This window comes from Microtus ochrogaster, chromosome 5, assembly GCF_000317375.1.
Source record: "Microtus ochrogaster isolate Prairie Vole_2 chromosome 5, MicOch1.0, whole genome shotgun sequence".
Classification (NCBI taxonomy): Eukaryota; Metazoa; Chordata; class Mammalia; order Rodentia; family Cricetidae; genus Microtus; species Microtus ochrogaster.
In genome coordinates this window covers 69,725,233-69,740,095 of record NC_022012.1, presented here as the reverse complement: position 1 = coordinate 69,740,095, position 14,863 = coordinate 69,725,233, and the positions used below count along the sequence as shown (strand labels likewise).

At 47.5% G+C, this 14,863-nt stretch overlaps 1 protein-coding gene across 1 annotated transcript; it reads right to left on the bottom strand.

Moving 5' to 3' along the window:
- Nucleotides 1-7,172: 7,172 nt before the first annotated feature.
- On the bottom strand, nt 7,173-10,035 carry Foxb1 (forkhead box B1). Its single transcript, XM_005347677.3, has 2 exons — nt 9,965-10,035; nt 7,173-9,700 (listed from the first exon to the last, which is right to left on the bottom strand). Exon 2 carries the CDS (start codon nt 9,644-9,646, stop codon nt 8,669-8,671), a length of 978 nt encoding a protein of 325 aa, XP_005347734.1. The 5' UTR covers nt 9,647-9,700; nt 9,965-10,035; the 3' UTR covers nt 7,173-8,668.
- Between the last annotated feature and the right edge of the window lie 4,828 nt (nt 10,036-14,863).

The following is a 14,863-nucleotide window of genomic DNA, read 5'->3' as shown; positions in this document are numbered from 1 at the left end:
TTAGCCGAGAAAAGGGCTAGAGCTAAAGAGCCAAGCAGTGTTTAAATGAATACAGTGTACATGTAATTATTTCGGGGCATAAGCTAGCCTTGCGGGCAGCGGGGTGCAGGGGACGCAGCCCTGCCGCACCTATTACTACAAAAGATCTGCGCAATTGCTTCCAATCCCAGTCTCCTCTTATCAGAACAGCTCTCCTAGAACGCAGTGGTCACTGATGCCACTAATTTGGTGACCTCAGGCAGGACTTTAGGCAGGCTACTGAAGAGCCCTGTCCCTCAAAGTTCCCCCTAAAAAAAGACATAAATAGTACCTATCACATAGCTGTGGTTGAGATTAAACAAATTAATATTTTTAATGGATTTAAGATACTAACTGTTATATATTAATTGCTACATAAACACCTATTAATTTTTGGAGTTGTCATTGCTGTTTTGAGGCAATGTCACATGTAGGCTGGCCCTGAGCTTACTCCGTAGCTGAAAGTGACCTTGAACTTCTGCTTCCCCCTGTCTCCTCCTCCCAAGTTCTGGGATTATAGATGCGCACCACCATTCCCGGTGTTCTTATTCGATCTAGTGAAGATGGATTTGTGGTGTAGGAAATGGAACATATGTCACACAGCAGAGGCATAAGCCTCTGTCAGTGGCTCGTGGGGACAAAGAGAACTGAAGAGCTTTTCTTTTTACTTTGATATTTCATGTATGTGGCGATCACAGTTTCTTTTCATTTCTTGGCAATAATTTTTTGAAAAAGATTTATGTTGGGGAGAGGGGTGAGGGGGTATACCAGTGTCCTTGGAAGGACTAGAAGAAGTCAAATTCTCTGGAGCTGGGGTTATAGGTAGTTGTGAGCCTCCTGATGAGGGTGCTGGGAGCCTAAATAAGAATGTATTATACTAATTATGACTGTGGAACATGCTGGAAGGAGAAATGAATTATTTTAAATATGCATAGGAAAACACAGAAAAAACTCACATTTCTGTAAAGTGGTGTTTTTCCATTAAAAACTAAATTTCTATATGAAATAGAATAAAGCTCTATTAGATATTTAAAAATCAATGTAAATCTCTTCCTGAAAAACATCACCTCTCATTGCAATGAAATATCAGGTAATTGTTATTATTACGTGATTTATTTTGCAACTGCCCTTCCACTCCTATCCTAGAGTCCTGGGGATTGGACCTAGGACCTTGAGAGTGCTAGAGAAGTATTCCACCTCTGAGCTAGACAACTCCCAACACCAGGATCTGTCTGCCATTTTAAGAATTGTCTAATGTTTGGGTGCACATTATTATTAATTAATTGATAATATTATTAATTTAATTGCTATTTATATTTATATGTCAAAATTCATTATTTTCTCATTTTTTAGGCTTTGTTTTGCTCATTGTTATTGTATGTATTTGTGCATACATGTGCCACGGTGCCAGTGCTGGAAGTCAGAAAGCAACTCTGGGATCTGGCCCCTCCTACCTGCACATGGAAGATGACCTTGAACTTCCGATCTCAGGTTTGTGTTGCAGGTGCTTTAGCCATTGCGCCATCTATGTGAAGCAGTCTCCTTCTCTTAAAGCTTAACAGCATCAACATTAAGTAAACTTTAATGCACTTCGCGGTCTATTTTACAAAGCCGCTCTCCCTAGTCTCAGTCAGTTTGCTCATCCACCGGCCCTTGCAACAAAACGCGTGTGTATATTTATTGCCTCCGCAGAACTAACAGAACTTCCAGTCATCTGAACATCAATAGGTTTTGAGTGACTGTGGCAACTGACATTCATATACACTACCCGTTCAACCTGGGAGTCAGAAAATATTATCTTTGCTCAATCTCCCCTCCTTTCTCCCTCCACCTGTTCATGGCACACACAAGAAAGAAGGTGCTAAAGAATGTTAGCACCTCTAGGCAGTCTGATTCACTCTGACTGATCCAGTGATCACAGGAGTATTGGGTACCACTTGTCCCTTTTTTCTCCAACTAGAAACAATGTAAAACCTTATTTCCTCTCTTTCCTTTTTGGTAGCCGACATAAACTTCAGGCATCTCTTGTAACATGTGATTCGAAGCCTGCCACTGACCATATTATTGCTACACACTCCTTTCTAGTCTATCGTATGTGTGGAAGCAAAATGTGTTGCAATTTGCAAGCAAGGTGGATATTTGCATCGCTGGCCTCCTGGCTCAGGCAGGTCTAGTGGGGAGCTCAGATACCCTGTGGTGAGAAATTCTTGGCTGCAGTGTGTGTGTGTGTGTGTGTGTGTGTGTGGTGGAGGGAGGCTGCTCTAATTAATACAAAACACTCTAGACACTACTTCATAAATACTAATCGTCTCTTTCTAAGTGGCACAAAGTTAAGGTCCTTTGCTGAACTTCTTTATTTCTCTGTATGATACCATGAGCCCGAATTGGCAGACGGATGCGGCCGTGTTTCACAAAGGAAAAGAGAAATGTGCAGTGAAAGCAGGACTGGGAAGCGACCTTTGCTGAGAACTGTCTCTCTCTGGACCATCTCACACCAGCCAGCCCAACTGCCATGGTCCATTCTGAGGAAGAAATTAACTGAGTAAATAAAAATATACAGGCTGGAGAGCGTGCATTAAAATTGCAGTGTCTCCAGACGACAGATAAAGAATGCTTCTTATCTCCAGCTTAATCTGCTCTGGTGAATGCTCCCAGAGTTTGTTCCCTCAAAAGCTGGCAACTGGTTTGCCCTCGGTTATTTGCAGACCCAGGCAGAGGGGGCTGTCGTGAAGAAGAAGCCTTTGTCCAAATATCCCTGATGATGCCCTGGAAGGAAAAAAAAAAATCTCCCAAGGAAGATTTTGTTCAGACCAATCCGATTTTTCATGGCTATTTCTGATGTTTATATTATTAGTATTTTTTTTGCCTTGAATAGCTTCTGGTTGTAAAAACAAAACAATAATTTCAACACAGTTTTTGTATCTATAGGTCTAAGCTGTTTCCCCTCCTCACCCTCTATTCCTATCCCCAGTCTCAAATTCCCCAAATTAAAGTAATATAGTTTAAATACAGCCTTATAAGCTAAAGTGGGAAATCTTGAAAAGTCCCAGTGTATCTGGAGATAGGAACCGGAGAAATATCTTAGTGTTGAGCACTTGTTGCTCTTGCAGCGGGCCTGGGTTCAATTCTCAGCACCCACATTGTGGCTCACAACCATCCCTAACTTCTGGGTATTGACGTGGTATGAATTAATACGCACAAAATAATTTAAAAAAAATCAAGATAACACAGAAAATCCTGAAGATGGGATTTCATAATGCAATTTGACAAAAATTGGCTCTTGTCTTTGTGGGTACGTGGAAGAAGCTGCCAGGGTTCCTATGTCTTTTTCTAGTTCCATCTGTGGGAGGAGATCTTAAACTTATTGGAAGCCCTGTATAATGTGGACGTATGTGGGTATGTGGAGTTCACCAAAACAAAACCGCCAGCCTTGGGAATCAGTCACAGGACAGAAGCAACTCTGCAAGATTTCTTCGGCTACCCTAAAGAGCCCATTCGATGCCAGGATCAAAATGAATCCTGGCCTGGAAATTCTACCCAAGGCTTAATATCTTCTCTCTAGATTTTTAGCATGGTATAGCTAATCACCACTATGAGCAAATTGGGTAGCCAGCAGGGAGGGGGAGGAGGAGAGGGAAAAGGGAGGAGGGGGGGAGCGGGAAGCTCTGCCCTAGCCTCCCTGACAGCAAGGAGCAGATATTCATTGAAGGGAGCAAACTTGGCGGCTCACATGTGAGGCTCTGGTGTCTGAAAACAAACTATTTGTATAACCCAGCCTGGAGATTCGTGTGATGTTGTGGTGTTTATACTGATGTAGACAAAGATTTGCTGAACGCAAACTTATTATCTCAGCCCTGAGTGTTAATTGATAGCCAAGAGTTAGTTCCCTGGGAATCCACATTGCCCTCCCCCCACTCGCTCTCTTCCCCTCCCCCACTTTTTTTCAGAAGCCCCAAGATGCCTCCTGCATCTCTACACTGTAGTGCAAACAGATCCCTGCAAAGAGAGAGGAAGATAAAATGAATTTAAATTCCAAAGGGGTTCCAGGCCCCGTTTCCTAGTCCCCAAGTCAGCAATGTATTTGTGAAAATTCAGCCTTTTTGTCTCCCAGTAAAAGGAGCTAAGTCTACAGCGGTGGCCCAGTCTCGGTTGCTATTCTTTGCATTTTCTATTCGAGTGAATGAGAGTGAATGAAGTGGCCGGGACCCTTCATTTGATCTACTCAATTGCATAAAGTGACAGAATTCTAATATATTTGTTTAATGCCCTTCAATGGGCTTTCACTTTTTTTTTTGGCTTGCAAATGAAGCATCCATGGGCAAAGTTTCATCCCCCTTTAACACTGGGACATATTTCATAATTCAAGCCGTGGTTTGAAGTGATCTGGAGAGGAGTTTTAGACTCAAAAAGTGGAAAATAAAGAGACAGATGTGCAGTTATTGTAAATTCCTGCAGTGGGCTCTGGGGCTATTGTGCCCCCACGGCGGGAGGTCCTGGGGCTGTCCCTTTCACACTGTAATTGAAACATATTAATTAGATAATTTGTTGTTAGTTTAGACGAAACAAATGCATTCCCTTTGAGGCTTCTCAGCCGGTGGGTTGGGCTGTTTTGGTTTTGTTTTTGTTTGGGTGTCTCTGCCCTTGCTTGGCTTTTATAAGAAAAAGATATTAATTGGCACTTATATTAAGAATTTAGGAAGGGATTCCACTCTATTCTGACTCTCAGATGAATGCGCCTGACAAAGGGAGTTCCCATTTGTAAAAGTCTGACCCAGGCCTCAGCCCCGAAGTCCTGCACTGAGGCCACAACTGAGTGAGACAGTGTTAAACCTAGCGGTCAGAACTCCTACACGGAAGCTTCCTCGCTCCCACCCTCCAGAGCTCTGAACCTATGCGCTGCTTCTAAGACTCTCAGCATTCTTAAGTATTGGAAGAAATGAAGGTCATTGGTTTAATATTTAAGTCACTGGGGACCATGTCTTAGGGTTTCTTCAACTTCCTAAAGCCCCCCGTCAGTGAGAAACTCCGGCAGCTTCCCTTGGGAGGAAGTGGGAGAAATCCATCTTTTGTATAAACACTGCTAAAACCACGGAGAAAGCTGTTTAGAAATAAAGTTAAATACAAGACCTGGAAGAGCCTCAAAGAAACAAAATAACTAAGTTTCAAAGAAAGAAAACAACTAAGTTTCCAAAGAGGAAAGCAATGTGAGAAAATCATCGCTGCTTGGAATTGCAAAGCCGGAAAAGAATGCAGCTTCTTTTAGATTAGGACTCTGCCTGCACGCCACCTGCCACCTTTCCAAAAAACCTTCCCCTTGCAGGCTGGGTGCTGTCCCACCCAACTCGATTTTAAAGCTCTAGGTCTCGACTTTGGATGCTAGCCAAGGGAGTATCTCACATGACAGAGAGAACCACGGAAGCCATCAGTTACCAAGTTCCTTGTATGTGAGGAACTTCAGCTAAATCCACACAAGTTTCCAAGCCGAGGTCATGGCTGGTGTGGACCTGGGTAAGGCAGGTCTGTTTGAGTAGTCGCTAAATTTCTGGTCAAAATCAGAATGTCATCGACGTTGTTGTGTTCCTCCCTTTCCTCATTCAGCTTTGACTGAGGAGGGGAAATGCCTGCAACCTGAAAGGATTCTTAATGGCCAAGTTATCTCATTCCTCTCAGGACACCATTACAAACTTAGTTGCTGAAAGTGCGTTTTCAGACACTGAACTCAAAAATCTCTCGTTTGCAGAGACAAGGCCTGTACTTCACTGCCTCCATGTATAATGGATATAAGTGTGCACATGACTCACCTACAAGACTCAGTCTACCTGGCTGAGTCTCTTGGATGTCAGAGGCCCACGTGAGCCCTTTCTTTGCCTCAGGTCCAGCCTCCAGTGCTAAGAAACTGGATGAGATCAGATTCTTCCAGAAGCTGTCTTGATTTTATTTTTTTCAGGACACTGAAAATGTATTTAGCTTTCTTTTTTTTTATAAATAATTTCTTATGGGGAACTAAGTTTCCTAACCAAGGGTAGCCACGTTTTCCAGGCTTGCTTTGGCTGATCTTGTTGATATAATTGTGAATTAGGTTTGATGAATGAGTTTAGTTGTCCGCTGTCTGACTGGCTTTAGAAGCTTCATGCATTTTAATCAGCTCAGTGATTCATTTATTTTCTACTTTGTCTGTGTGTGTGTGTGTGTGTGTGTGTGTGTTTGTGTGTGTGCTGTGTGTGGATCCCTTTTAAAAAATAGTATAGTCACAACAGAATTAATTCTGCTTGGCATTAATCCTAGCTCTTTTTCCAGGTAGCCTACTAATTGCACGGTGCCAGGTGTTAAAGGGTCTCCTTAGGGAGGGCTTCAGCATGGTGTCTGTGTGTCTTTGGGGGCCTTCTCTGGGTTTCACAAGGCTCCCTTGTTTAATCATTTACACAGTAAAGTGTTAATCACCATTTAAGTTTCTCTTTGTCTTGTAACTTCTTCAGCTGAATACACATCTTACTCTGAAAATATTGTGACCCCCTTCAAACCAAGTGTCAATTAGCCTTGAACCATAAATTCTTGGTACATTTTAATTCTTTGGGGGGAAAAACAAAACGAAAGAAAGCAAATACTTAGAGGCAGGCGTTTAAAGACACTTCATTCACAACCTGAAAATAAATGCCTCTAGTTACTTCCCCCCATTCTCACCGGAAGGACTGGAAGAAATCTACTCAGTGCAAGGTAGACAGGTTTCTTGACCTGGAAGGGGAACCTTCAGTGATTTCTGAGAGAAAAGAAACGTCAACCACGACAGGGCAGTGTGTTAAAGGCCTAGAGGAAGGTGTCAGGTCAAGGACTGAGAAACCCAGCCTGGGAGTACTTTGTAAACTCCACACCAGTCTTCTGTGGAAGCAAGTGCACGCTTAAGACACAGGAAGTATCGCAGGTGTTCAGTGCTTCCTTCAGCGCTGCACCTGTGCCCAGGGTTTGCATCTGAAATACTTGGTCCCCCCTCCCCCCTGTGCACAAAAGTCTTCCATGGTCCCCCCAGGATAATTCCCCCACACCTGCAAAGGCGAATGAGGTTTCTCTGTTTGCACAGCACGATTTAAAAATGGCAAACCCCCCAGACGATGTGTGTTTGCAAGTCTTCAAAAACACGCACAACTTAACAAAATTTGAATTTACATATTTTAATGAGAAAATATTATTTAGACTAGGTCATAATTTAATGTAGACACCTTTTTAAAACTCTGTCTTAAAATGGGCATGCTGGGAACAAGGACATCAATATTTAAAATGCCATGCGAGTTCTGTGCAGGGAGGAAGAAAAATAAAAAGGGGAATTTTTTTTTTTTTCACAGCTTGGACGACACTACAGTTTCTTTTTTAAATTAAGCAGGTCACACCGGAACAACTGTCGGGTTGTTCTTTGTTTGTTTTTGTTTGTTTCAGTCAATTACCTAAGACGCTAAAAGGAACATACCAAACCAAAGTGCATTTTACACAGTGTAAATCATTCCTATTTACAACTCTTTGCAGCCCTTTAGCTTCACGGAGAAGTTCTTCTAACAGAAAGATCTGTCCAGGGGACGTCTCTGTTGACATCCACCCCCCCCCCCTTCACGTTCCCGGTCGTTTTTTTCTGCATTCTTCCCCACTTGCCCTAGGTGCTTGCTTTTTTGGGCTTAGTTCACGTTTCTTTTCTCTTTTTCTTTCTTTTTTTTTTCCCATCAAAATAAATAGCTAAAAAGGTCTCTAAATAGTAAGAAAGTTAACATCCCAATTAACTTCCCCATTCTCCCCCTCCCTCCCCGCTCCCCAAAGCTGGCCAGAAGAGTAAACATTCACGTCACAACAGGTAAAGAGGACTCTGCCCCTCGCCCGCCTAGCCGGGCAGAGGCTCAAGTTCACTGTTTACATTTTTTTTTTAACCGCAAGCTTTGTAAACAATAACGGTGACTTCTAGCTGTGTTTTGCATTTGTGAAGGACAAGAGTCCCCTCTAGTTTAGCAGCCTCTCTCTTCACTCCCAGCTAAGGGAGCCTCTGGCCGGAAACAAAACCCAGAAGGAAAGAAAAAATAATCTTCGGTAGAAGCCCGGGAGGCTGGGCCGCAGCCTGGGGAAGCAGTGTTCCGCCCATCCCGGCCTGAAGGGCGGAGGCGAGCCTGTCGGAGGATTAGTGAGTCCGTGGCCACAGATTTTCAGGAGCTAAGATCCGGCCCTTGCTGTGCAGCTGCAACCTTGGCGGGCTTCACTCTCGAGCAGTGTCTCTGGTCTTGAAATTGCGCGGAGTCTACATCCCCGCCGATGCAAGCTCAGAAGACGCGCTTTTTCATTTTGTTTGTGTTTTCTCCGCGCAGGAGGGAATCAGGGTGCCCTGCCTATTGGATGGGAGTGCACTTCTGGGACTCTGGAGGGGCCGCTTGGCTTGGGTTAGCCCCTATGTTCTCTGGTGCCCTGGAACGGCGAAGACAACTTTCACGCGCCTTCTGGCAAGTTTATGGTTTGTCTTCTGGGTTCAAAACCAAAAGTTCTCCTAGGAGAGAGGATTGAAGGAAGAAGGTGGAATGGGCAAGTCAGGATAGCGGTTCTAGGTCGGAGAGGGCTGGACCCGGAGAAGTGGTGAGAGGGGTAGTGTAGAGGTGACCGAGAGGGAGCCCCAGCTTCTCTTGGGTCAGTGCACCGCTACCGAGTGCAAGGCGGAGGCCGGGCTGGTGAGTGTCTCGCTAGGGGTGGCAGGACTGCTTTGGCTGGTGGCTGTCTGCGAGGAAGTAGGGCTGAGAGAAGGCGGCGAGTTCGAGAGCAGGGTGGGGATGGGAGCGGGCAGCGCGGGCAGCGCGGGCACTGCGGCCGGCGTGGGCTTGATGGGCACCGGGATGGCGGGCAGTGTCTGGCCCGCAGCGTGGCACAGAGGCTTCAGCGGCACTCCATAGGCGCTGTAATCGCCACTCGCCATGGAGATGGGAGTGGCCGAGTCGATCATACCCGCGGAACCATATACATGTGGCCAGCCTGTGCCCAGAGAGCTGCCCATAGTAGTCAACTGGTTGGGGAGCGGGTAGGCAGCGGGAACTGGCTGCATGGCAGAGAAGGCCAGTCCCCCAGGCATCTTGTACTCCCTCGCGATGATGTTCTCGATGGCGAAGGGATGCTTGAAGCCGGAGGGCTGCGCCACACCGCCCAGGTTGTAGGCAGCTGCCGGCATCTGCGGCAGATGCGTGCCGGAGGCAGCCAGTGCGCTGAGCCGCAGCTTAGCCTGCTGCTGGAGGTACTGTGCAGCGTCCGCTGGTTTACTGGGCGCCAGGTGGTCAGACTTCAGCACCTTGAAGCGCTTGCGGCGCCGCAGAAAGCTGCCGTTCTCGAACATATCCCCGCAGCTGGGATGCAGCGCCCAGAAGCTGCCCTTTCCTGGCTGGTCCGGCCGCCGCGGGATCTTGATGAAGCAGTCGTTGAAGGAGAGGTTGTGGCGCAGGCTGTTCTGCCAGCGCTGCGTGTTCTCCCGGTAGTAGGGGAAGCGGTCCATGATGAACTTGTAGATCTCGCTGAGCGGCAACATCTTCTCCGGAGAGCTCTGGATGGCCATGGCGGTCAGCGAGATGTAGGAGTAGGGCGGCTTCTGATCGCTGTACGTGTTGCGGCCCGGCCGAGGCATCTTCTCGCTTGCCCACTTGCTCAGAGTCCGCACGGACTGGAGGAATGGTCGGATCTGAGAAGGGGAAGGTGATGGAGGAGAAGGGCAGCATGGGTGCAGAGACACCCGCGAGGTCACTCAGGCCGAGTCATAGATATGGGGGGGGGGAGGCAGTAATCAGGATTCGGGTGCCAGCAACTTTGCCCACCAAACTGAATGGACCCAGCCAGCAGATGTGGAGAGGGGAGGACAGCGGGGGTTGGGTGGGGGCGAGAGTTGCGGGAAAGTAAGTAGAACCTGGATTCAGGGGAGGGGACAGATAGATAGATAGATGCTCACCTTAAAGTTGTTCCAAGTTGCCGTTCGGCATCCGGGATAGTGCAGCTGGTGCCGGAGTCCCTTCCTGCGCGCCAGCGGAGCTCAGGGACCGGAGAGATTAGCTGCGAGCCTGGCTTGGGCTCAGCAGGGAGAGCTCCGTGGCGCTGCTGGGTGGTGTGTCCTGTCGGGGAGACGGAGCTGGGCTGCCGAGTGCTGGAGCGGACAGTGGCAGCTGCCGCTGCCTCGGGGATCCAGAGGACTCTGCTGTGTCGTCGTACGCTGCTCCGCTGAGCTAGGTGGCTGCCTCCATGTCCACCCTCGAAACATCTGATAGTTTTAAGCGGTGACAGGAACAGAAAAGACCCCTGTAGCGGCGCTTCATTAATGTGCCACTTCTTAGCTATCGTATGACAATCGCCTTGGGAGGAGGAAGAGGAGGGGGGCAGCGGGGGCTGCAGAGGGAGGGGACTGAGGAAGAGGGGAGAGAGCCTGGCCAGCGCTGGTTTCTTTCACACCTATTTACATGGACACCTTGGCCAATAGGAATCACTTCCAGCAGAAGACGGGGCGACCCGGGAAGAGCCTCTGCCGCCCTCGGGGAGCGGGCAGCGCCCGCCGGTACGCGCGTTGGGAAGGTACGAGCGGACCGGCGCACCGCCGAGCCGGGAACCAGGCGACCATTAACGCGCCGACGGTGTTTGACATGGAAATTGCTCGGCTGGGGTGTTGTTTCCTCCGCATTGTATCGGGTTTGTATTGTTAGCTAACTTCTAGCACAGGCTTTCTCTTGAAGGGCGACCCTTATACTTTACTTGGCACTGCCCGGGATTGGTTGGATGGGTTTTAGAATGGAAACATACGACCCCCCCCCCACCACCACCCCTGAGTCCTGCAAGAGGCAGGTCGAAGTTTGATTTGGTCTCAAAGCTGCACACTCAAAGCATGTCGCTTTAAAAAGGTGATAAGGTTAATAGACACATATCGACATAAATATTCAGACAGCTGGGCGGAAGAGTCTGTTTTGAATGTGTTAGGGAATACATACATATATATGTATATATATATATACATATATATATATATATATATATATATATATATATATATATATATATATATATATATATATATATATATATATATATATATGGTTGTGAGCTTAGCATTTAGTGGCTGAGTCATCTCTTCAAGCCAAAGTGCAAGTTTTGTTTTTGTTTGTTTAAAGGAAAAGAAAAGAACGGAGGAGGTGCTAGGTTTTGGCTTTATCAGTCTTTCAGCAATTTGATGGGCACAAGGAGGCCCAGGGGACATAGAGACAGGCAGCATGCAGACCTGGGGAGAGCCTGAGTTTGTCTAATCGCGGGGGGGGGGGGGGTCTCTTCCTTTCTCCAGGTACTTGGGACGCCTGGTGGTTTCTAGAAGTCAGTAGGTCAGCATTTTATAGTTCCTCCTTCCTCCTTTTTCGTGGGAATAGTTTCGTTAGAGTTTAGACCGCCCAGAAAAGACAAACAGTGCCAGATGAGACCTGCGAAGGACCGGCGAGTTTTCTGGGTGGAGGTGGGAACGTGACTCCGATCTTTGGGCCTGGTGAGGGTAGCTGGCTCCTTTGAGTTCTGATATGCCTTGTGAGGATTAAATGAATCATTATTATCATTATCATCATCTTCGTCGTCATCATCATCAAAACTGCTACGAAATAAACAGTGAGTCAGGCCAGCGGCACGCACGCAATGAGTACCAGCCACGAGCTGCCACGCTTTTCAGGGCTTTCCTTGGCCTTTTGGGGTTTAAAAAGAACCCCACGCCATCGTGTTAAATACTCAATACCTACTACAGTCTACACGGAACCATCTTTAAAGTATGGAAGCCTCTTTTCTTCTCCCCCTCCCCTCCAGGAGGAGATTGAGAGTTCTGGTGTGAAGTTTGTTGCACTTTGAGTGACAGTAGAGCATCAGTCTGTGGATAGCATTTTTAAGAAGACCTTCCAGCTTGCGGGCACCTCGCGCGAGCGCGCACCACCCTCCCACCCACTCACATAACTTCATTAACCACAGTTTCGAAGCTGGTCAATAACTCACCAAAACGTAACTTAAACACGACGAATTTAGGAGATTAAACAATTTCATTAATATTGAAATGGCTCTGGCGCCTGGGCTGCCGCGCTTTAGATGCAAGCGCACGTTTTTCAATATTAACAGAGTGCTTGAAAGAAAGACTCAAGTCACCTTCTTAATTCGGAAAAAATAACCGGGAGGAGGAGGTGGGAGCAGGGAGGTAGGGGTGGGGGGCGTTGACCTATCTCTTGGGGCAAGGCTAGAGCAGAGCAGATATATGGATATCTTTTCGCCGAAGATTAAATCAGCAGTACCCTAGGCCCGGTTGGGCCAAGGCAGTCCCGTTGGCCTGAGCTGCGCGCGCTACCGCCACTAACGGACTGAGGTTTGGGGGTGTTTCTGCGCGTGCCCGGATTAGGCTCTAGGGCTTGCGGTGGGAGGAGCTGGGAGAGCAAAGGGGTGGAGAACCCGAGGGATGTTTGAAGAGGAATGGAGGGTCGATCCAGGTCTTGCTTGTTCCAGATACAGCTGGCTTTGGAGGCACTAAAGCAAGAGTTGCTTTAAATGAAACCGGATTGTCCGGGGTGGAAAGGTACCAGCGTGGAAGTCCCTGAGTATTTTAAAGATCATTTTTTTTTAAAGCAAACATGTGTGTAGGTTCATACTGAAATGCAAAGGTAGATGTTTATGGTGGTTGCGTTCGAGATGGTAAAAGATCGTGGCTTTCCCCCAGTGACAACCAGCAAGATTCTTTCCTTGGGTGCGTGTTAATAGTGAGGAATGGGAGCGAACAATGTTTTCTTATTTTAACAATTGGCATTTTGTTGTCCTGCAAAAGGGGCCATTGTGTGGCTGTGGAAATCTCTGCTCAGAGCAAGTGGAAGATTAACTGAATTCTAAAAGTGGAAAAAACCTTCACAAAAAAAAAAAAAACCTAACTTGGAATAAATCTTTGTTCATCTTTCTGGGGAAAATTGTCACCGTCGAGTTCATGCAATAATACTAGTAGAAATTGGTGTTTGAGGAATTTTCAAAGTCTGGCTACAGTCGAGAAAGGAGCTGGGTCTCATTACCCGTGTTCAGGGCTAATCAGAAGTTAATCGCCTAAGTTTGCCTTGTGAGGTGAAAGGAACTGAGGGGCGCATTTAACTGATGGACATTTCTACAAGTTCTACCTCGGGTGCTGTCAGAGATCTTCAAAGCCCCAGGGATGGGAAGGAGCAGTTGCAAGCTGTTTAAGGCATCTCAACTGCTATTATAAAGAGGAGTGCGTTCCAGAAATCTTGAAAAAGTGCATCAGAGTCTATTGTACAAAACCCAAAGCCAACAGAAGCTGGTGGAGGTGGGAGGGGGTAACATCCGACCTGGGGGCTTAAAGGGTTGTTGGGAAAACTGTATAAAATACACACAAGTCAATTATACCCCATGTGCCAACCAAATGAAAATCCCCTCCAGCAAGGACAGTTCAGCGCCTTGTCAAGCCCACCGCCCACCACCTTTCTCCACTGAAAGTTTGCTACAGACTCTTTTCCCACAAGCTGGACCACACACGGCTGCAGGTTTTGCAATAATTTATGCTAATTTCCTTCCATAAATCCACAATTCGCTTCAGTGGCACCCGAGTTGCTGAGGGAGTTAAAAGGAGACAGAGGGGTGACAAAAACAATATTGATTTTTGATTCCTTGTGTTGTTAAGCAGGTGTGTGTGTGTGTGTGTGTGTGTGTGTGTGTGAGAGAGAGAGAGGGGGGGGGGGGGCTGGCTTGTGGGGAGGGAGGAGAAGGCTCAAGGAGAGAAGGACCCTCCCCCAGAGCCATTCCCTCCCTCCAACCCACCAAACACACTCCCGAAAATAACCGCGCCATAGTTTGTTAATATTTACCAAACCGGATGGGAGGTAGAAGGAACGTACCCAGCAGCTTCTGAAGGTTTCCCAAGCGCTAAAAAAAAAACGCCACCCGCCGCCCCAACTCGGAGAGTGAACTGTACTCAGCCGGCAGGAACGCGGTTGAGCAGGGCTTTGCCCTGAGCGCCTGCAGTCAGAGTTTCTTCCCCCTTATCCCTTCGCTCTCCGGTGATACCGGGTCCCTCACCATCTCTCTTGCGGGACGCCGGCTCACCAGCGACCAGGGCTGATAGTGGGGCAGCCGAGAGAACTGAGGACTGGAGTGCCACGGGTGTTGAGGTTTGAGGATCTTGCGGGTCTCCTGTAGCCCTCCCCACTGTTCCTGGTCGCCCCGGGGATTTGCTGCTGAGCTCTGAGAAACCCGCGCTAACGCACCGCGCCTCTTTGTCCCATCAGGCATTCTTGACCAAATCTGCACTTTGGTGGCGTGAAACGACTTAGCTCTCTTTTCAAAAGGATTTTGTTCCTAGGGTATTCAGTACTAAACAAACTTCTTCAGCTTGTCAGTGAACAATTTAAAAAAAAAATGCAGTCCTGAACGTCTCAGGCTGTTTGTCCTGGGCATCTGTGCCCACCCCACCCCCACCCCCAGCACACCTCATCCCACTTCAGCGCGACTTTGCCTCGCTTTCCTGTTCCGGACAACAGGAGAACAGAGGACTGGCTTAGCTTTTTGTCGGGTCTTGCAAGTTCTAGGGCTTCAGAGACTTGCACCTAGCTGGGGCGTGCCACAAGAAACATCCACCCTCGCTTTTCGCTGTCGACTTCCTCGGGATTTTGAGCCTGTCCTTTCCTAGTCATTAAACCCTAATCTGGCTGGAAATAAAACTGCCCCACGAAGGAAGGCTGAGGAGGAGACACACATTTTCCTTTTGTGCCAACTGTCACTCTGGTACCAAATACCAAGCTACCATCTCTGCCAGCGGCTCTGGGGCCCTGCTACCAAAAAAGCACACTTTTAC